The 22108-nt window shown below is 35.4% G+C and overlaps 1 protein-coding gene across 1 annotated transcript in view; it reads left to right on the top strand.

Moving 5' to 3' along the window:
* Positions 1–22108, top strand: part of CAMKMT (calmodulin-lysine N-methyltransferase) — a 216923-nt gene that overhangs the window by 156189 nt on the left and 38626 nt on the right. The window contains exons 4-6 of the mRNA XM_035320717.1: positions 17327–17387; positions 20365–20419; positions 21471–21534. Of these exons, the coding sequence (XP_035176608.1) occupies positions 17327–17387; positions 20365–20419; positions 21471–21534 (180 nt within the window). The remainder of the gene's footprint in view (positions 1–17326; positions 17388–20364; positions 20420–21470; positions 21535–22108) is intronic.

The following is a 22108-nucleotide window of genomic DNA, read 5'->3' as shown; positions in this document are numbered from 1 at the left end:
TTCCTGTTGGGACTTTTTAGCAATAGATATACAGATATTTTGTTTGTTTGTTTGTTTGTTTCATATGTTTTCATATTTGATTTTTCTTTCCCAGAAGAAAGATTTTTTTTTGCCCTAATAAGCATTATTGCAACAATGTTAATGTGCTCTCTGGCACATATGTTCCCACATTTATGACCAGTACTAGCTTTTTATTGAAACAGTTTGTTTCAACAGTTTACAGCTGAATTAAAGATGTGATATTGAAATGTGATATTGCTACTTTGCTGAGGTTAAATATTTGCATTTTTGTTCATTATGAATATAACTTTATCAACATTATTTAGAGGCTATTATAATGTATTGACCTGCAGTGGGATATGATAGCTTAAAATTCCTATAGTGTGCATGTCAATTCACTTGAAAGAATAGTTTATGTCACAGGATATGTTTTAAAAAGAAAGAAACAAAGAAATAAAATGAACCTTTGGAATTCTTATTAAATAATAGTATCCAAGCCAGCCTGGATCCCTAGAATAGAAACCCCAGAATGTAATAAAAGAAATAAATAACTAATAAAAAAGAGTGGTGTAAATCCATTCTGTAGTCAGTCAAAACTGAAGTCAGAAGGCAAATCTGTAAATAGACATGCTAGGTTCACTCATGTGCCGTGACTGTGAGATAAAGTGAACATGCCTGGCGCTGCAGCAGTCAGGGCGGTGTAACACTTTTCAAACCACTCTTGTGGAAAGAGAAGTTGGAGAGGACAGAATGTGAGCAGTGATTGCATTGGTCACATCAGGCATGGCATGGGGATTTCTATGCTGGCAGAGCTGTCAAAGCAATGATTGCCCTCAAGGAGGTCTAGCGGGACAAATTCCCTTGGGTTCTTTGGAAATTACTTTGGAGGTATATGGTTGTTGAAAAAGAAGCTAATAATAATAATTCTGTAAACCATTGCTTCCTACAAGGAACAAATACATGCACACATTGGTGGTTTTATAGGTATTTAAAAACCCAGCTTCCCAGATGTGCTTCTACTAGGTAATAAATGGAAAGCATTCAAGATAAGCATTTGAAAAACCATTATCCCAGTGCCACATTTGCATTGTTAACCTTTGTACTCAAGTCAGTGGAGGCTTGACTCTATCAAATCTGCCACCTTTGTTTTGTTTACTGTGTTATTCCATGTTTGGAAAGTGGAGAAGTAGCATGCAATTAGGTACAGAATTTCTGACGGAGGGTATCAGAGGAGTGTCACCATAAGTCTTCATGACTCAGATAATCAGGCTTCCATATTCTGTTAAAAATTTTCTTAGTTTCTTTGTTTTATTGTCACAAAAGCAGTATAAGCAAAAAGGAATATAATTAAGTTGTGGTCGTTTTTTTTTGTTTGTTTGTTGGTTTTTTGTTTTTTGTTTTTTCTTTTTAGTTCTTAATTGTTTTTGAGAAGCTGAAGTAGGCATGACTAAATGGAAAATGACAGAACCCCCTAGGTAATGAAGAATAATATCACTTTGGTTGTGTTTTGTCACTGTCAAGTTTCTTGTCAAACTCAAGAATAATAATCCTTATTACTTAGGGAATGAAACATGAAAACCTTGAGTGGATATTTACAAATATCTATTTGGTCCAGATATTTTTACAGTGACTCTAATGTATAATGTCATGAAAAACAGGGTACCTTCTGCTTCTCTGTGATTGTTAAGATTTCAAGGTCCAGTTAAGTCTCAAACTAAGAAAGAAAAAAATCATTCCTATTAAAAGTATTTTTTCTGTGAAAATTGTATTATTTATTTATTTATGTATTTATTTATTTAAGGAAAAAGAAAGATGACCTATACTTTTCCCTATAACTCTTTTGGTGAAAATATGCCACCCTATTCACTTCGGATTTAACTTTACTGTAGAAAAGTCTTCCTTACCAAATGGATTGTAATTTCCTGAACCAACCTTTCCACTTGAGGCTAATCCTTTTGGGAAGAGGTAATTTTCCTGTTTATCTTAATTGACATGCTCCCTAAATTTCAATCTGTACATTAACTTGACCTTAATTATGTGGCCTCATTGATAAAACCCAACCAAGCTCCATGCATGATTAATAATTTTCCCTGTGTTTGTAACAATCAAAAATCTGAACTCTCTTCCTCATCTTTAACTTCAATCATTTTAAAAATGAGTGCAAAGAATATTTATGGTACTTGTTTATTTTTAAGAACTTTATGTGTGAGATAGATACTTAGATGTAAATCTGTATATTTCCATGTGTCTCTTTCCGTAAGAAAAGTATGCTTTGATATCATAAATGCTATAATTCAGTCTTTATACGTTTCTTCTTATTATTTTGTTATTTTTAATTATTTTTCTCCTGTCAAACATGCATTATATACAGTAGCAGATTGTTGAAAATCTTCTTGCAATATCTGGAGTTAGTGAGCATGTGTGAAGTAGAATAAAACGATCACAAGAAAACAAAAAACAAAAAACCAACAACAAAAAACAACCAACCAACCAAAAATCACCCTCATTGAGTGCATACCCAATTCCATGCTTTGAAAGGAAAACTTACACAGCTTTTCTTGGCCACAAAACTGATGTTCAGATAGACTGAGTTAACCTTGAATTGTGAGCCACTGAGTCATAGTTTATAATCAGCACTTACTTGACTAAAATTAGAAGAAATATTTCTGATTTGAGCTTCAAGTGACTACTGGCTTTAACTTGTAACGAACAGTAAATTCATGTTAGAAATTGATTCTCATGGTTGCAGAAGGTTGAGCAGTCTTGCAAGTAGGAGAGGACTTTATGCTTCAGGCATTTTTGTCCTGTACAATGAATTGTTAGAAAGGGACTACAGTGCACTGGAAAAATCTAGCACTCCTGTTATTACCAGTAATGTTCACAGTTGGTTTGTAGTAAAATGCAAGTTAGTCTGGTTTGTGAATAAGTATCTTCCTGACTGCACAGGATGATAATTGCTCTGCCTGCACTTTCTTTGGCACCTATTTATCTCAGCTGAAATGATTGATAAAAATATTTTTGTACTGATGTTGAACACTTCTAAATTATATAATGATTTTTGTATTATTTCACATTTACTCTGAAGAAAGTTCATGCTAAATTGAGTTTCACTGCTGTCAGTATCTTTATTAATCAGAATAGAAAAAGTATGGTATGCTTCCCCTTTTTGCGCAAAATTGATTTTTAAAGCAAGACTTCCTCTTTCTTTTTATGGAATGATACAGAGAGTTATGGACGAGGATATCGAGTAACTGACTTCAAACAGAAGACAAATTCAGTAAAGTGAAAATGATTGTGATAGTTCTCTAATTTCCCCCACAGTGTATGTAAAACTGACTTTTAAAGTGTTTAGTGGATAATGGATCATGTAAGGTCAGTACTAGCCATAGCTGTTATGGCTATTATTTTCTCCTTTCATGGGAGGGTGCTCAGCAAAATGAGATTGTCACGCTTTTTTTTTTTTTTTTTTTTTTTTTTTTTTTTTATTGAGAGGACAGCGACAGACAGTTAAAAGCCTCTTCATGTAAGGATGTTATTTCATAAAGACACCAGCACTGGATTATCCCCTTCACTTTAAACTTCTGCCAGCTTGTACAAAGAGATAAAACAAAATAGCCCCAATCCCAGGGGTGGAGAAGTGCTGGCCAGATCTGCCCATGTCCACAGCTTTCATTTTGATTAGTCACATGTGAGGAAAATTCACTTAGGCTGAGAGGTAAATTTAATACCAGTTATGCCCATGCTGTTCATATCACAACCATTTTCACATGATGCCACTTAATTCCCTAAGAAGCAGAAAGGTAAATCGGTGGCTGACCAGCTAAGGTGTCATAATGCATTAGGACCAGGGCTCGCTGCAGGGGATAATGGTTCTGATTGCTGTTGACTCATGTCTCCACCAACCGCCTCATGTAAAATAAGTGACATTTAAAAGGCATCAAGATGTGAGAAGAGGTTAAAAAAAAAGAAGAAGAAAAAAAATGGAAGAAGGAAAAGCAGAGTACTAAACTTGCTACTAGAACATAAAGTCCTTTTTTCACCCTAAGTGGTATAAAAATGATAACTCGACATGCCATAGGTGACCTACACTGCGCTTTGAACTTCCTGTCTTGTGTTTTTAGAGAAAATCTGTAAAATTGCTTCTGGGAACTGTTCCAACATGTTATCATTTATTTCCCATTTATTTTTTTTTTACTTTTATTTTTTTGCCCTTGGATATCAGTCTATTCATCTTTTAAAAAGCTTAAGGCTGAATCAAGTTAGGCAATGGTATACAACAAGAGGCAGCCTAGTCTCTGAAGGCCCATTTAAGTCTATTTTTATAAAGAGAATCAAATTCCAGTTTACAGTAAGCATATGCTTCAGTTGACATCTGTTTCTAAGACTTGGATGCTTTGTTTGCATAACAGGCACCAATAAATGGCCTTGTTTTAAGTCTGCTCACTCAGTTGTATTTGGGTTGTTCAGCTGGGGATTTGAGTTGCAGCTGATCCCCTACCGCTCATAGCAGATACTAAAGAGAAAAAAAAAGAATCTGAGAAAACCAGTCTTATTTATTAATGCAGATTTCAACATTCTCAATGAACCACTTCCTTTTGTTACACAACCACCAAATTCATGTTTGCCCAAGCAGAGAAGTGTTTCAAAGTATCAAATTAAAGATAATAAGTTTTTTTTTTTTTTTTTTTCATTTTAAAATGTTTTACTTAATAGCTCTTGTATCTTACTTAACTGACAAAGCCTGGTATTATGAAGAACATGTGATGTTGGGAATTAAATGGATGATATGTTTAAGAAATGCATTTGTTTTGGCAACATATAATTACACAGTATAGTAGTTTTAAAAAATGTTGTGTTTTCTTTAAATCACAATGCTTTGCTGATGATGCAGTCTAAAATGTATTGTAAATAAAATTTGATGACATCTGCTTTCATGGACAAAAATTCTGGACTTCCCAGGGAAAATTATAAAAGTATATATGTTTCTTTTCTTGTGTTCAGAATGTAAGCCCTTCTCAGTGAGATGATGCGTTATTTCACAATTACTTGCTGTTTCTCTGATATCTATAATATAAATAAATTTCTGCTAAACCTAGGAAATGCCTATGAAGAGGACAAAAATATATTAGTAGTATCATAACTGTATAATTACTTTGCTTAATAACTACTATAGGTGGTTTTTTTAAAGCAATCATATCAGCACTGATTCCTTTAAGGATTTTGAACTCCCTCCTCCCTGGCCGCCCCCCCCCCCACCCCCCAAATTGTTGTAAAGTGCTCTCAAGTACTTTATAGCATATGTAACATATTTCAAGTGGATTTACTTATCAACTTTTTCTAGTGGTACCAACAGCAGTAGTATGAAATATATCTACTCCATTTACTCTTATCCATTGCACCTACTTTCTTTTTCCCTTTAATTTTTATATATGGTAAAAATTTCATTGAAGAGAGATTTTAGATGACAGGACTGTAATTTTAAACCCAATAGAAGAGGTGTAAGCAATTTGAGCTTAGCTGAAGCATAATCTTAGGTTGTCAAGAAGAAACCCATTCTCCCTATGCTAATCAATCAGTGTATCAACCGACCAATCATCTCCTCAGCTTAGCATATATCCTAAGGTTTGATATATCTATTAACTGCCCATCATGCAGCTGGTCTCTGGTTGATGAGATTCCCCCTATCTTGGCATTTGGAGGTAGACAACTGAGCTATCACAGCCTCAGATAAATACTAAAGTGGAGATTTCAATCCTGCTCCTGATAGCAAAGACAATCCAGGAATATAGAACATATTTTCAGAACAGAACACATGGAGAAGTACATTTTCAACAGTGTGTTATATGTGAAAATTGCATATATTTCATGATCTCTTCTTCCACTCCTCTCTCTTCCCCAGAAGTAACAAGAAATTACTCTTATATTGTGACTCAAACTCCCCAAAAGGAAAAAAAGGACAGGAATATGCTAAAATTTGTTGTTAACTGCTAATTGTTGTAACGGTGAGTTACAACTACTTTTTTTATTATTATTATTTTTTATTTTTTAAGTGTTTTTCCTCATTATTATAGTGTTATTAATTTGTTGATGTAGAGATATATGAAAATAGTGTCACAACATATTTAATACTTAAGGGAAAAGTTGGAATTTCAGATTATACACCTGCCTGTCCATCTCGAATGTCTGAGCTCAAATCTCATTAACCAAAACCTAGTCTAGATTTAGAGTAGGCTGCCTGTTCTACGAGAGTTCAACACATATATTTAACATAGTGTTTAAAAGTCTTATCTGAGCAAGAAATGCTGTAGACATTGACGACTTGCTCTATTGGCTTTGTAGTTAGCAAAAATCAGTATCTGTCTCAAACAATAAAGTGGCCTAGATTAGATATTGTTAAAGCTTGCTTCTACCTAGGGAGAATCTTAGAGTTGCCAAGGGTGTGTGGTCACCACAGAGTTGGGCATACAAAGAAGTCCTACACTCAAATTGCAGTGTCAAAAGATGGGGGCCAGTTTCTGTGCTGGTGTGTGACTGAGCAATTCCAAAACTCAATGAACATGTGCTCACTTTAATTAAGAATTTGGTCGACTTTCTTTTAAGACTTAACAATAATAAACCTAAACATGATGTTATGAGATTAACTCATAGGCTCTTTACTGCTTTCATGAATTTAATTGGTTGGGTGTAGAGATTTTCTTAGATTTTCTTCCTTTGCTTTGTGACTCAATTCACTGGACATTCTGAAATAAGTTCTTTCAACACCAAAAATGTCGTAAGTCCCTAGGCTATATGTCACAGCCAAAGCACAGTATTCTTGATCTAAGAGTGCTTCTATCGCAGGTATAAAGGAATAGGTGTTTATACAGCTCTACAATGTTTTTCAGCTAAATTCTTAGAGCACCTGTACTGCCCTACTGCATACCTTGTGAAATAAGAATGTGGTCAGTTAGGTCATAGTTTAATACAGTAACATGGGAAATGTGGAAGTAACCAGGGAAAAGTGTTTGTTAATATTTCAGACCACTGTGGAGACTAAATTCTGCTCTTATCATTTTTATATTTTCTCTTTACATAGTCCACTGAGACACTGATTTTCAGAGGAAGATATCCTTGGATTCAAATCTAAGAAATGATCAAGAGCAATATTATTAGCATATACTAGTATAATGAAATCCAGTTATTTTCTCAGAAAGACCTTATCACTTGCATATTTCAAATTCAGGGATGGTTCAATAGCTGGGATGCAATGTCATAGCTTAACTGTCAATGAAGCTACACTGCATAATACAAGCTGAAGATCTGGCCTATTGTATTCAGTACTAATGAAAAGTGTCAAATCAACAGTGTTGGCTATTGAAACCTATTCAGGCAAAAACCAGTCGTAAGTGAGAGCAATGTAAGTTCTCTTGGGATGCCCTGTATATCTATATCAAACCTGACCTGGAAGGATCTGTAAGGGTATTTGTGTTTATTTGGTCTTACAGAAAAACTTCATATATATTGCCTCATTATAAATGTTAACATTTGCTTCAGCTCTTAAGTAAGAATTCATATGAAACATAGATGCATGTGGGTCTGTAGATAGGTGAGATGTTACAAAGTTGTTCATTCTTGTACAGTGATCTCAAGCGAAGAGTTCTTTACCAACCAAATCCCATGTATGAGATGTTAACAAGGTTTACAGGCACCTAACGTAGGATGGTTATCAGTAGTGTAGGCTTTGAAAAATTGCACTTAGGGCCACTTGAAGATATCCCCAGAGAAAAAAATCAAGGCTCACTGACACTCATGATTTAGTGATTTCTTTTAAGAATATGTGACGTGTATATATATATATATATATATGTAGTTGCCAGTATATGAATTTCCAAGTACTGAGATATATTGTTTTGTTAGAAATGGTCTAAAGCCTTCACACTGAACCCTGCACACAATTATTATCTCTGCTTGCACACAATTAATAACTCCTGGCAGCACAGAGCAGATGCTTTGCTAGTGGTTTGGTAAACTATGTAGGATGGCACAGTTAAATAAAGGAGAAACATAATAAATCAGAAGCTACTAGGATCACAAAGGTATCATTTTTGTTTATTTGTTTTGATGAAAATAAAAATTAAAATGAAAAACCCTCACAAATACAAGAAATCCAGCATTCAGTCACCACTTCCAAACACACACAAAAAATCCCCTCCCTCGGTCCCCCCTCCCAATTCCACTTTAAATTATTTACATTGAGCATTCCAGAAGAATACATAGGTCAGTTACACAAACTTCCATGTTCACTATCAAATACTTGAGAAAGGTAAGCAGTATTAGTAACCAGGTTTAATCTACAGGTTGTTGCTCTCTACAACCATGATATAACATTAAAAATTTAAAAATGAAAAAAAAAGGGGGAAAAAATTTTGCTCACTTCATCTATAGACAAAAGTGAAATTTGTATATTGCAATTAATTGACTAGATAGAGGTACAAGATTACAATTGAGATAATATAGATTATATTGGTAAGATATTGTGAATACTGATCATAAAAGCAGTTATTTAATTGAAATATCCAATTATTATTTATCTGGGCACAATTCTTTAAAATCTTGTCTATATAGCTTTTTGTTTTGAAGCAAATAAACATGCACGTACTCAAGAATGGTTTCTACATATTTAAATGGTACAGTTCAAATATCACTGAATATTCTTTTTCTACACTTCCCAAAACGAGTGCTCATTCAAATCAGATATTATGAAAACCCAGTGACTAATCCAAAATTCAGGTGTACTACCACTCAGGGTAGGCAGATTGCTAGTTGATCATGCTAAGATGCTCCCTTATCCATTATTGGATCTGAAAAAGAGGAGGATTAAGAATTATCTGACTTCTCAGTTAATGTGCAAATCATCTAAAAGCTCAGCTTAGAAAGGTCTTAGAAAGCAGAACAGCACTAAAGTAATAATGTCTTAAGAATTTTTAATAATATAAATGTGCCATATCACATTTTTAGTGTGAAAATAGAGTTTTATGCTTTAGATCTCAGATGTTCTTTTATCTTTCTCTTCCTGTTTTCATAATTACTTATGAAAATCCTATAACTATTTTTAATTAAAATTTTCTTTATTGCAATTATGAGTTTTCACTTGGGACAAACTCACAGCACTGAAATTTATTTAAAATCATGTTTCTTTCAGGCACGAATAGAAAACATTTTGATAACTATCTTAAGAAATAAGCATTAATGTTAATATATCTACTTTTAACAAAACATGAGGGAAGGAAAAGTGTAGCTCAGGAAATATAGTTGTATCTCTGCAGGTTTTTTCTGTGATACTTGTTTCTAGTATCTTTCTCTGCTCGTGGTTATCGTGAACAAACTCTTCATTGAAAACATTAAAATACTGGTTTTCCATATTTTCAAGGGACAGGAGAGTCCAGAAACCTGAAGTCATCTCTTAATGTTCCATCTTTGCATTTTTAGCCTAGTTCTTTTGTTTGCTATAGCAATATTTGTTTTATCATTTTTATCATTCCAATATGTATACTTGCCTTTCAAAATCTGTGAGAAGTATTTAAAAAGGAAAGAGAAAATGCTAGTATTTCAAAACCCTATTATAATGCATTTTCAAATATGTCAGACACATCTTTGTTAAAATTAAACCAAGGATTGGTTTTGAGCGAATAGCCCTATATCCTTACAGATGCTGTGGATGGATGCATCTAAGCTGCTTATTATATTGATGGGTTTTGCTGCTCTGCAGCAAATGAAAACAGGCAGCTGCTTCCTCCATCAAAGCAAAAAGCAGCCTGAGTTTTTATTAAACGAGTGTTCATTTCTTCTATTGCCAAAATTCTTACACAAAACAAAAGAGCAGTTTTAGCACATTATTGCTTAACTAGACATGAACAACTGACAGCAAGTGATAAGCCTGTCTGCTTTTCACAACTGGTAATCATTTTTGGAATAGATGTTTTAATATAGTTGAATATAAAATTTTGTAATTTACATCTACAATGGTACATAAATTTATAGATCCGTTTTTTTTTTTTTTTTTTGCAGGAGAATGAAGGCTATAATCACAAAAGGTTTGTTCCAGTGTTGTTTATTTTTTAATAACTATTTGAAAACTAGGTAAAAAAACACACACACAACACAATCAAATTCATTCATTTGAAAAAAAAAAAAAAAAGGATACCAAAGACAATCATACAAGTAGTACAAGTAGATTTGTACAGTCTGACGATTTTTCTTTTGGAAAATATATGTGTACATTTGCAGCTTTGACTTCTTACTATATTTCCACATCAGTTCCACCGAGCCTCCTAAGTTTGTGCTCTAAAAGAAATTTGCAGATTGCAAACCATCATGTTTCCCTCCTAGTCATGAATAATAATGAGAATGAAAGTGAGAGATACAGCACTGAGGCCATTTCGCCTAGGCTGAAGATCTCAGCCGGCGCTTATACATATTTTCCAATGATCTGAATATCATAAATTCTGTTTTAGATTGAAAGAGAGACAAGAGTTTCTATAAAATATATGTGCATAGAGAAGAATGGTGGGATGTGTTTCTCTCTTTATCTTCTATTTTTTTTCTAGTGTTCTTGTACCTATTGAAACTCACTTATAGCAATCCTGCTGTTGAAGAGTAAGCTAGCCATTCTCCCTGACACAAATAGTTCCTCTTCACCAGACTTGAAAGGTAGTTTGCCATATGCTAGAGTCAGGTGCAGTAAGGCTCAGGTGTTAGGTACCACTGCTAAGGCTATTAAAAACTTTCCTTTTCTTTGTACTGTACATATTTATTGATGAAGTTTCTCACTTGCAAATACATTTTGGATACATTTCAGAATGCATTCAGAGTTTCAGATTAGACAATTGGACTTTCAAAACAGGTTAGCTCTTATGTTGACACTTGAAGTGGCCAAGCATCCAGAAGGAAACAGTGCTCTGTGACTGTTCTCCTTTTGCAAATCTGCTCCCAAACTGAGTTTTGACCTCTACTGGAATATTGTTTTATAATTATTGGCACACCGTATGCAAGCAATTTGGTGAAGATGACCCTTCTTTTATTTGCCTGTGCTGTAAACTGATCGGTGTAAACTTAAACATGAGAATACAAGTTTGAAAATGGGGTTTCACTGTACTGCAGACACAATGACAAGTTTAAGTGTTGGTGTTTTTATTTTGTCCTCACTTATTAATTCACTTCATTTCTTCATTTTTTTTTCTAAAGTAACCAGACTCATCATTATATTAGTATAAAAGCTATTTTCTATGGAAAGTTTTCACTTTTTTTTTTTTTTTTTTTTTTTTATGGCAGCCAAGAAGTTGAATATTTATGGTAATAGTTCCTTCTTATGTATGTTTATGTCTTTTAGACTCAAAAAACCTCAGGTGGGATCTTAGGTAACATGGACTGATGATTATCCTTTCATCTGTGTCAGGTTTTACATGCTAAGTGAATGAAAATAAATCCTTTACTTACTGTCTATACTAAGCAAGTTTCTGATGATGAAATTAAATTGATAAGGGATTTGAGGTATGGAGTTTGATGAAAGTTGAGAGCTAGATGTATTTATGAGACCTATCCATGCATGCACTAACTACAGCAGTAGAATTAATTACAAGTAGTCTTTACTCAAGCAATTACTCAAATTAGGACAATCGTGCTTTATGTTACTAACAAGGTAGATTTGGCAGACATGATGTGCACCCACTTTTACACTTGAATTGTACTATCCAGAACTTAATACTTTTTCTTCCACTTGGAAGTGAATTTTAGTGCTCCACTAAAAGAAGGGCTCATAATATTGGTTGGTGCCTTGTTTTGAAATCTTCTTCATAGTCCTGTGCTGTTGAACCATGATTCACCTGCTCTCTGACTTATCCAAAACCTCCAGTAGGTGTACCATACTTCTTGCAGTGTTTGGTGGTGGTGATGCACACAAAAAATAACCAGAGTGAAATCATGAGACTTACGTTTTCTTGGACCTAAACGTGGGATGTAATCAGTAGAAAATAAGGTTTCGTACTGTAAAATCAAGGTCCTATCTGTGCTACAGTAGGAGTTTCTGCTTTCCACAAACAATATATCTTGGTCGTGAAAGAGAATGAATACTCTCCTTAAGGTCAGAACATATTTCTTCATTGTTCAGTAAAATTGGTGCTACTTCTGTTGAGACGTTATTAATCACTTTGCCCATAATGCTTTTTATTTTATTTTTTCTCCTGATTTGATGAACATTAGATCAAATAAGATGATTTCATGTAGTCCACAATCAGGACAATTGAGAAAGAAAGATTTTTTTGAGTATATTCAACTGGGGAAAAAGATGAACTTTTCAAATGTAAACTGCTTTTGCACTTAAGGGTTAAGATTTACTTGAAATTTCAAGTGAATAGGGAGATGTTGCATAGCTTGATAGTCCAAATAAAAGATAAACTTTGATAAAATAGTGTTTTGAGATCAGACATGTACATGTGGCCATGTGCAGTGCTAGGAAAAAGTGACAAAGAAAACTTGCCATTTGGCCTGGCTTGGAAAGAAATTTGTTAATCTCCTAGCATAAGTGAAGCATTTGTAGGACAGCTTTATACCTTCTACTCAGAGCTTCAAGGGATAGTTCACCTGTCACCTCCAGTCGTGCCTTTGTTTGCTGTGTATAGCAGTGGCAGACAGTAGAGCAGAGTTGCACTAATCTCGTGCTATGCCAATTAAAGCAATCAGCAGCTACTGTGACTTCTTTGTACCTGTGAAGCAGTGCAGCGACCTAATGGCTCCAATATCAAATGTCTTCATTAAAAAGACAATGTCTCAAAATTCTCAACACTCTATCAGTGCTGAAAATTTTTTAATAACATGCCATTCTTTAACAACTTTACATCAGATCTCAGTATTTGTTATTCAAATATATGGTGTCATTCTTTAAAATTTGCATTAAGAGCCATAGGGGAGAAACAGTAATTTTGTTGCTGTTGTTGAATATTTAAAAAATTATTTTTAGTATAAAATTTTCTGTTAACGTCACACATAATTCACCATCTATAAAGTAGTAGTAGACTGAATAGCACAGGAAAAAAAAAATAAGATTTTTTTATAACTGTTGAGCAGTGATGCTCCACCTGATGATTACAACAAAGCATCCATAGAAGCAGTCTACATGTGATATAGTCCTCATGAGTCAAAGGTTGCTTTAAAGAACTGTTGTGCCATGCTAAAGCAGATGAACCTGATTTATGTGTTCTTATCATTATTGTGCCATTTTTATTTTAGTGTTTTTCCTCTGTAGGAAAAGTTCACGTGTGGTTTTTTGTTTGTTTGCTTTTTTTTTTGGTTAAATCATACCTCAAGGATTTTGAATGACAAAGACCTTTTTTGAATGACCTTTATCCTTGGCCTTCCTGTAATTTCATTTTGTGTGCTTAAGTAGCTTATTCTGCCTCTGTCTCCTGGGGTGGTTCCTAATGTGCAGGGGTTGGAAATTCATGATGTCATCAAGTTTTTGTGAGGTAGACTCCATTATTGTGGTGAGATGTTATGATATGGTGCTAAGTACTATAGAAATGCCTGCATTTTGTGTCTGCATATATAATATTTCATCATCCATCATTACACTAATTTATTTAGGGATGATGTTTTTCTAACATTACCACCATACCATGAAGCTGTCTGGAAGTAGACATCATTGGTTTTATGGCACATTTATAAATGGAATAGTAATACACTTCATGGAGCACTGGATCTCCTACTGCATCCTAATGGTGAAAGGATACCTGCTGAGACATGAAATGCTGGAAGGCATTGTTCTGTGAGCACTGTCTCTCTCCCATATCTTCAGACATGCCACATCACAGTCCTTCTTGAGGCTGTCCTTTAAATTCCAGCACAACTTAGATTTTTTGTTTCAATAAATATTCCAATGCTTTGTGGCAACTCTTCTGTTTTCACATCGTAGATAACAAGATGGTAAAGATTTTTAAAACCTCCAGCAAGTTTTGTGAAGTATTTATTTTTGCAAACTGAAACTGTTGGTTTGCTCTGTTTCCTTTCAGAGTGAGATTTGTAGCCCTGCTGTCTAGGTCTTTTAGTATATTTATAGCCTTTCAGATACAAATGCCATTTGGAAGCCTTTTGATATTCTTTTGCCTATACATGTGTAAATAATTGACCATTGTGTGTAAGTAATTGCACATGCAAATAGGTACCCATCCAATGTTGTGTATTTATAATCAAATTCACTGTTCAAAATATGAACAATTTTATTTTGAATATCAAAGAATTATAATCTATTATTATTAATATCATATTAATTATATTGCATTTTCACAGGAAACTTAATACATATATACATATCTGTATATGTTGGCAGAAAAAAAAATGCTTTTAAAACTTTGCGGTAGTTGTTAACTCAGGAATTGCTGCATTTCTGCATGAGAGCTGAGCATTTTTCAACAAAAGCAGAACTATCTTATACTTCAAAATGTAGGTCATTGTGTTGGTAAAATGTAGGTCAGAGTGCAGGGGAAGAGTACAGCATGCAAACTCCTCCACATGCATCTTTAAGCTTATCCCTGTTTTGAAGGCAAAGAGGCTTACCTACCTGTTCAAGCAAGAGAAGCTTTTCCTTTTACTAAAATTAACACAGGTATTCTTGCTGCTGGCATCTTGGCTTAGCTGTAAGCTCTGTGTGCTTCCCCACTTGAGACCTGTGCTTGTGAAAGACCTTCTGACTCCTGCTTCTTTAGCTGCCAGCCACTAGTATCATAGCTGAGGTGATACCTTCTTTCCTATGGAGAGGGGAGAAGAGTCATGCACATCTGCCTAAAGAAAAGCCTTGTCTTTCCAAGGCGCTCTACCTGTCTCTCAGCACAGAGCTATCCGATATACCCGCAGTTTCAGCTGGTATCAACATTTTAATGGTAGCAGGGGTAAGAACAGTGACCCCTCTTAAAAGATTTAGTGGCACCATTCAAAGTGCCCTTTCAATAATAACCATAGAAAAGTGAGAGACATTTGACTGTGGGTACTGAAAACTCAGATGTTGAAGGATTTTGCTGCAATTGACAAGTGTTTTTAAAATCTACTTAGGCTAGAAGTTTGCTATAAAAGAGTTTAGTTTTTTAGTGATTTTTTTAAAATATGTGTGTGTGTAATGTGAGATGTGAAGTATTTTAAATGGTATTAAATTAAGCATGTCTTCAGTAAATATTAAAAAAAAAACACAACACTTTTATTGCTTGAGTATACACCAGTCACTGCAAACTGAAACATTCTTTATATCATACACAAAAATATTTAAACAGTTGTTATATTTATTGCAAAATCTGTCATTTTAACATATTTCAGTGCTCAAAAGCCTTGAAATACTCAAAAGGGAAGATGTACAATTCTTAGTGTATGTTTCACTGAAGAATGGGTAATCGTGTGTGAATATTTCATTTTAACCCTTAGCAATCTGAACATTTCTGCACATTTGCAAAACCTAATCAACCTAACTGGGAGTGAACAGGACAACTAACAGTAGTGCTTTGGTGTTTTTGTCGTGTATAAGAATCATCAGTCTGTTGTTTTTTATTATTATTATTGTTGTTTTGTTTGTTTTTGTTTTTACCTTTAAGATCTTTGTCATACAAAAGTTATATGCAAAGTTTTGACCAAATCCTTGCTTCACCTGCATGCAGACAACACAATTCATAAATTTTCATCATTCATCACTGTGAGTAAGGGTTGTTTAGAGCACTTACTAGATGGACAGGAAGAATCACATATTTAAGGGTTACAATCAGGCTGTAAGTGATTTAAAAAGAAGACAGTTTTTCTCCCCAAATTCTGCTTCTATTAAATATGATACAATGTTTTTAAAGTCTCTGGAGAAGAAACAATTATTAAAAATGGTCTAAAGATACTAAACTGCATGGAATTCAATTTACCTCTCCAGAAACATCTAAAGGGTGCTCCCAAATGTCTGTTTTTAAGTTTACTGAAACCACTGAAGTGTCTACAGTTTATAATATTAAGTCAGGCTTCTGTCGTATTGCTTATAACGCTATGTATGGTAGGGGGAAGCTAACCTTAGTTTTGACCTGTGGGTAGACACGTACACATGTTTTTTCATTGCTAAGCAACAACAGATGGAAAACACATACAACTGTAATTTGGCTGCATATGCCTTTGATTCATCCTCCCTTAACTTTGGGAACCTATCTCAAGTGCCTGAATACGAGTGTCTTTTCCCCAGGCTCCTCCAGCAATGGAGACAGATGCCTGCAGGAGAGCATTTGAGCCCCTCAGGACTACACTGCCCTCTCTGTGGGTTGCAGTGCTTCAGTTAGGTTGTTCAAGTTGGGTAGGAAACTGGTCTGACGTGGCAGTGAGTTTCATGAGTGAATGTTATTGAAGATGTAAATTTGCAAGGATGCCTCAAAATATTTGCTGGGGTTGGCAATGACAAGCATAAGTATTATGATGGAAGCTCTTAAAGTCATGGATAATATGGAATAGGTGAAAAAAGCATGGTTGCTCTGTCTGTTCCCATATGAGAACTGGAGTCTCAAATGGAAATGACAGGCAAATATAAAACAAGAGAGAGTAGATGCTTCTTTATACAGCACAGTAAAACTGTTGCTTTCTGCCACAGGATGCTGTAGCTATAAAAATTTGCTTAAGTCCAAAGAACAAACAAAAAATACTTTGGTGACATTAAAAAAGAATTTACGAGTTGTAGCCCAAGAAGCTGCTGGGGAGGAGAGGAGAGATGACTAGAAATTATGCTGTGTTATTGGCTTCATCATGTACTCGTCCTTAGCATGTGCTCCTTAGGGTCAGACTGATAGCTGACCTAACAAAAGCTAAGAGGCCTCCTGAGAAAAGGAGCTAAATAAAAAGGAACAGGGAAGAAATGAAATGACTACAGAAGTCAATGAGTGAAAAGGAGGGGGCTCTTGTCCCCTGTTAGAGATAGGCTGCTAGGCAAGGTGGACCTTAAATCTGGCCTGAAAAATACATATTGATGTTCATGTGGATGCCCTGATGTCAGAGGTTTTTTAGAATTAAATTATGTGTAACGTTTAAAGTCTTGACAAGAGTATATGTATGCATATGTGCATGCTTATGTGCATGGGTGTACCAGGATGAAATCTATGAAATATTCAGCTCCAAAGCTTAGAATCAGAAATCTGCCATTAAAAGTCATACTTGTTTCTTTATTCCATGGTATTGTGGCAAATTTCAAAAATGAAACAGTTGGATGAGGTCTGCAAATGACAATACATATTCAAAAATATTTTAGACTAAAAAAAAAAAACTGTTCTAAGAATGTCAATCTTTTGTCTTATAGGTCTCTGGCCAGCTGAAGAAGTACTAGCTTACTACTGCCTAAAGCACAATGAAATATTCAGGTACAGAGTTGAACATAAAAAGATATTTTCCAATCTATTAGTTTTATTGTATCTGCATGGTAAAGATTGCTATGATTTAAACCTTCAGATTAAATTTAAAATGTTCAAGGTGAAAGCATGTTGCTCTTAACAAAGAATTCTGAGCTGCCTTTGGGTACTAATATTGCACAGCAAGCTTTCTGCTATATGTCAAAGACTTTTGATTTCCACTCAAGGCGTTTTATTTCACTTTGATTTTTGGGAAACAAAAGTGAAGCTCCAATCGATCAGTACTGATTGTGAAGGTCAGGAAAAATAAAAGACATTCTTTAAACTGACGTCTGTTGCAAAAGGAAGAAAAATATTGCCTGATAGAATACATAATAATCCCTGCATACAGTGATGGAGGAATTTGCACCTATATTTAAGCTTTATGAAACATATTGAGACATAGTGCACTTGTATGTGTTTGTTGGTTTTTGTTGTGTGTGTGTTTTTGTTTTTTTTTTTTTTTTTTTTTCCCCACATAATTTTGTAAACTCATAGAATACAGGTATCAAGCATCCAATAGGAATGCTGAAAGATAACATCTATCCTGCATCCTGTCTCCTCCCCCTTGAGTGTGCAGAGCCTTGTGCTTGGAAATCCTTGAAGTTTCATTGTCCGAGTGGATGAATGGGGCATAAGAAAAGCTGTAGCAACATTGCATTTGCAGGTATAAATTGTGATCTGAGCAAGGCTTTAAGGCTAATACCAAGCAAATCACCCTGGAGTATAAAAAATCTCTCTCTCTGTGTACATATGGTGTTGGGAGAATAAGGAAGACCTAGGAGCTTCAATCTGTAAACTGCTGCCCCTTCCACCAAACCTGAGACAATTCCTACAGCTTGCTGACTCCTATGTGAATCCAAAGGCTTAGCACTAAAGCATGTTCTGGTCTATACAGCCTTATTTTTGCTCCAGCAGCCACATGAATGAAGCACACCCCATCAGAAAAGGCAGCTAAGGCACCTCTTTGCTTCACTTCTGCTGCTATATTAACTATCCCTGTAGCACTTTACCATCCCAGCACACATAGCTGCTTATATACTCACCTTCAGAGGCTCCTCACAGCAAAACTCCCGGTGGTGGTCACTAAAGTGTCTTTGGGTATCCAAACCTGGTTATTCAGAGACCAGTGATCAGTCAAACTTCCACAGAGGAAATGGGCAGTTTCACCTCCTGAGTGATTCTGCCCTCAGGGCCCTTTAGTGTGCCCAGGATTCTGCCCTCTCAGCAGCACACCCAGAGCAGAGTTTCTTATTTTAATTCTCATTGGTAAATGTCACTAAATATTGCCAACATAGGAACTTTGCACTAGAATAAGTGATTTATATGTGTAAATATATGTGTGTGTGTGTATGTCTATATATATATATATACATACAGTCACACATACATTACATACATACAGATTTGGTTCAAAATGCACCAAAAATCCCACATCGGATACTTTCTGTGTTTATTTTGATAAATGTGACCAGTGTCTCCTAAATCCTGTAACATAACCTTACGTATGTAAATAAAAAATGCATAAAGTGATGGTTAGGAAAAATCAGATTTTATGTGAGGAGAAACTTAGAATCATTCTATATAAACCACAAGCTGCAGATTTCCCACAATCTATTTTTAATTCTCATTGGGTTTAGATAAAGTTTGTTCCTCCAAACTACCTTCTCCCTATTTCCATTAAATAGGACAAATAGACTTTTTGTAAAGAAAATCTGCATAGTCTTTGGAAAATAAAACTATACTATCCAAACAGTGAGCATTAGTATATTGTCATACAGCCTAGCCCAGTGGCCTCAGTGAATAAAATATCAACATCTGTATATGCACACTGAGATGGCATCTGAGATGCCCAATGTAGGGTAAGTGGTGAAATAATACTTTCACACAGAAGTAGGTTTAAAAACATGGGTGTTTTAGGTCAGAAGAAAAGGTGCAGCAAAAATCTGCTTAGCTGAAATTCCACTTTCTGCCTGTCAAAAATACTTCAATGGAAATGCTTCTGGCAGCTGTACCAGTTGCCATAGATCTAGCTCTAAAGCCGCTGTGCTTCCGAACTGAGGCTCTGCCTTACCCTAAATGCTGCTTCACGCAGTTTCGTCGCTCGGTCAGCATCCCTCCCTCCTCCCCTCCTGGGGCAGGCAGTGGCTGTGGAGAACATTCTTTATGGCTCCCCCTGCAAGCCCCCATCCGGCACACTCTCTACACCAAATTATATTTCACTTGCACATCTTAATAACCGTGCTCTGCGGTCTGAGCTAAAAGCAACCTTTCAGACCAGGTATTCAGCCCTATGCTTGGGCTCAGCTTAGACTCTTGACACTAACTTCATTTAGTTTTCTGTGGCTTAACTGTTTGCAGTTCCCATCGTTGTTCATAACAGTATTGTTTGTAGGTCACTTGCAGTTTTAAGTGCTAATTGAAGGATCGGATTTCTTTGTGGGTAATTGTTTTGTGGTATATGGTGTGGTTTAGAATTTCTCTTTTTTAATATCAAAAGGCTTTCAGGCATAACTATATAGAGTGATATATAAATAATATTAATTTCTCCATTTACTTCTCTAACTGTTTTTGCAAGAATGAATGTGGATTAACATTGTTATCCTTTCCTAACAATTATCTTTCGCTACTCTAGCTAGTTTAGTTCTAAAAGACAGAGCCATTGACAAGGGAAAAAAGGGAACCTTCTCAGATTTTTCAGCTCAGCGGTGGTAATGTTGCACTGAACACTAATGAGGGAACCCCCACTGATTTGCCTGCTTTGTGACTTTTCTATTTCATAATTATTTTTAAAACGCAAAACGACATGAGGTAGCCTAGTCATGTCTCTACAACTTCCTGGTAGCTCCGTTCTTACTGCAGATGGCAATTTGTTCTTGTAACATATATGTCTCTCTGACCATTTTCATCTAATTTGTATGGGTTCTACCATTTCCTTTCTCTCTTTCAGGGACCTTGCTGTGTGTGAGCTAGGGGGTGGCATGACATGCTTGGCTGGGCTCATGGTAGGTCTTTTCTCAATTCCAACCCCATTCAGAGGAAGAAACAAAAGGAAAAATGTTCCAGTGCCTCCAACTGCTGGGTCAGAGAACTGTCAACAGCCTCAGCTGCGGTCAAGCTGCAGAGTCTTGAGAGACCTTCTAGATTGACTTGCTTTCGTATCATATTGATTTTATGGTTGCCTCGATGAGCAGAAACATTTTACCTCCGTGTAGTCAATATCTCTTGTTGTGACATTCCAGGCCACGTACAGTCTGTCTTTCATTGCCATAGCTGAAGCATTTTTTTTTTTCAGATTATAGTCCCATTTGCTAAGATACAGGAATAGCCTGGCGAATCACAGTTGGAGCACCATGATATAGCTGCTAATGTTTTGCCTGCATTATTACACCAACAAACATGATCCAGAGCTCTCGGTAATTAGATTCTTTTGAATTAGATTGGCCATTCAGGAGAGTCGTTCACCATTCTCTGGGTTCTGAGTCATGTATTCAGGAGATATTATGTAGCAGTGCAGTGCATTAGACAAGTTTTTATGTCTCTACAAATAAAAGCATATTGTTACACTGATTGGCATTTGACAAACCTGTCGCTCTTATACAATGTGTCGAGGTTACAGCCCAATGTGCGAGCATGTCAAAGCTCACAAAAAAATTACCCTTACAAAGCCATCTGCCTGCAATGCAAAGTTATATGAAGGGCATCAGGCAGTCAGACAGAAGCAAGCTGAAAGGCAGAGTGACAGCCTTGTATGATGGCTCTACTAGATAAACAGAAGCCCGCAAATGAAAGCCTCTCAGAATACCATCATCCGCTGTCACAATGCAATTACGGAACAGAATGATAGCAAGATAGAGGCTCCCGCAAATGGAATGATAAAAGTATTGACTGATTTGATTGAATGATTAAAATAATGCAGACATAAAATGAAAAAAGATTGAAGATTGTTACAGAGAAATAGGTGAGGAAGCATGATACTGAAGGCTTGTCACTCCTGTCTTCACTTCCACACAGACAAGCATATTTGCTCATTGTTTGCTGTGCTCTTTTTTTCAGGTTGCTATTTCTGCAGATGTCAAAGAAGTTCTGTTAACTGATGGAAATGAAAAGGCCATCAAAAGTATCCTTATTCAGATAGAAAACTGGTTTGTTGTGTTCGTTCCTTTTTACTGGCTGAGTAACAATCGATATAAAGACAGACGGCATGGGGTATATTAAGAAAAAGTCCCCACATAAGTAATTAAAAAATAGATGCAAAATATCTTGAACAGAGCTGCAGCTTCCCCCATAATAAATTCCACATTTTCTTCTTTAATTAAAAATATACATGTCGGTATAGAGCAAGTACAGTAGTAAATATTTGCCTTATGGTTGAGTGCTGAAAGATTCCTTGTGTGTAAGCTGCACATTACAGGAGGTATAGCAGTGAATCAAATCATTAGCTCCCCTTCCCATAGTCATTTTGCAAAAGAAACTAGGTTTGTGGGTGTGTTTTTTTTCTTTTTTCTTTTCTTCTTTCTCTTTTCTTTTTTTTCTTTTCTTCTTTTCTCTTTTCTTTTCTTTTCTTTTCTTTTCTTTTCTTTTCTTTTCTTTTCTTTTCTTTTCTTTTCTTTTCTTTTCTTTTCTTTTCTTTTCTTTTCTTTTCTTTTCTTTTCTTTTCTTTTCTTTTCTTTTCTTTTCTTTTCTTTTCTTTT

Source organism: Oxyura jamaicensis, chromosome 3 (genome assembly GCF_011077185.1).
Source record: "Oxyura jamaicensis isolate SHBP4307 breed ruddy duck chromosome 3, BPBGC_Ojam_1.0, whole genome shotgun sequence".
Taxonomy (NCBI): Eukaryota; Metazoa; Chordata; class Aves; order Anseriformes; family Anatidae; genus Oxyura; species Oxyura jamaicensis.
Note: the sequence above shows the minus strand (reverse complement) of the source record. Positions and strands in the feature narration are given on the sequence as shown.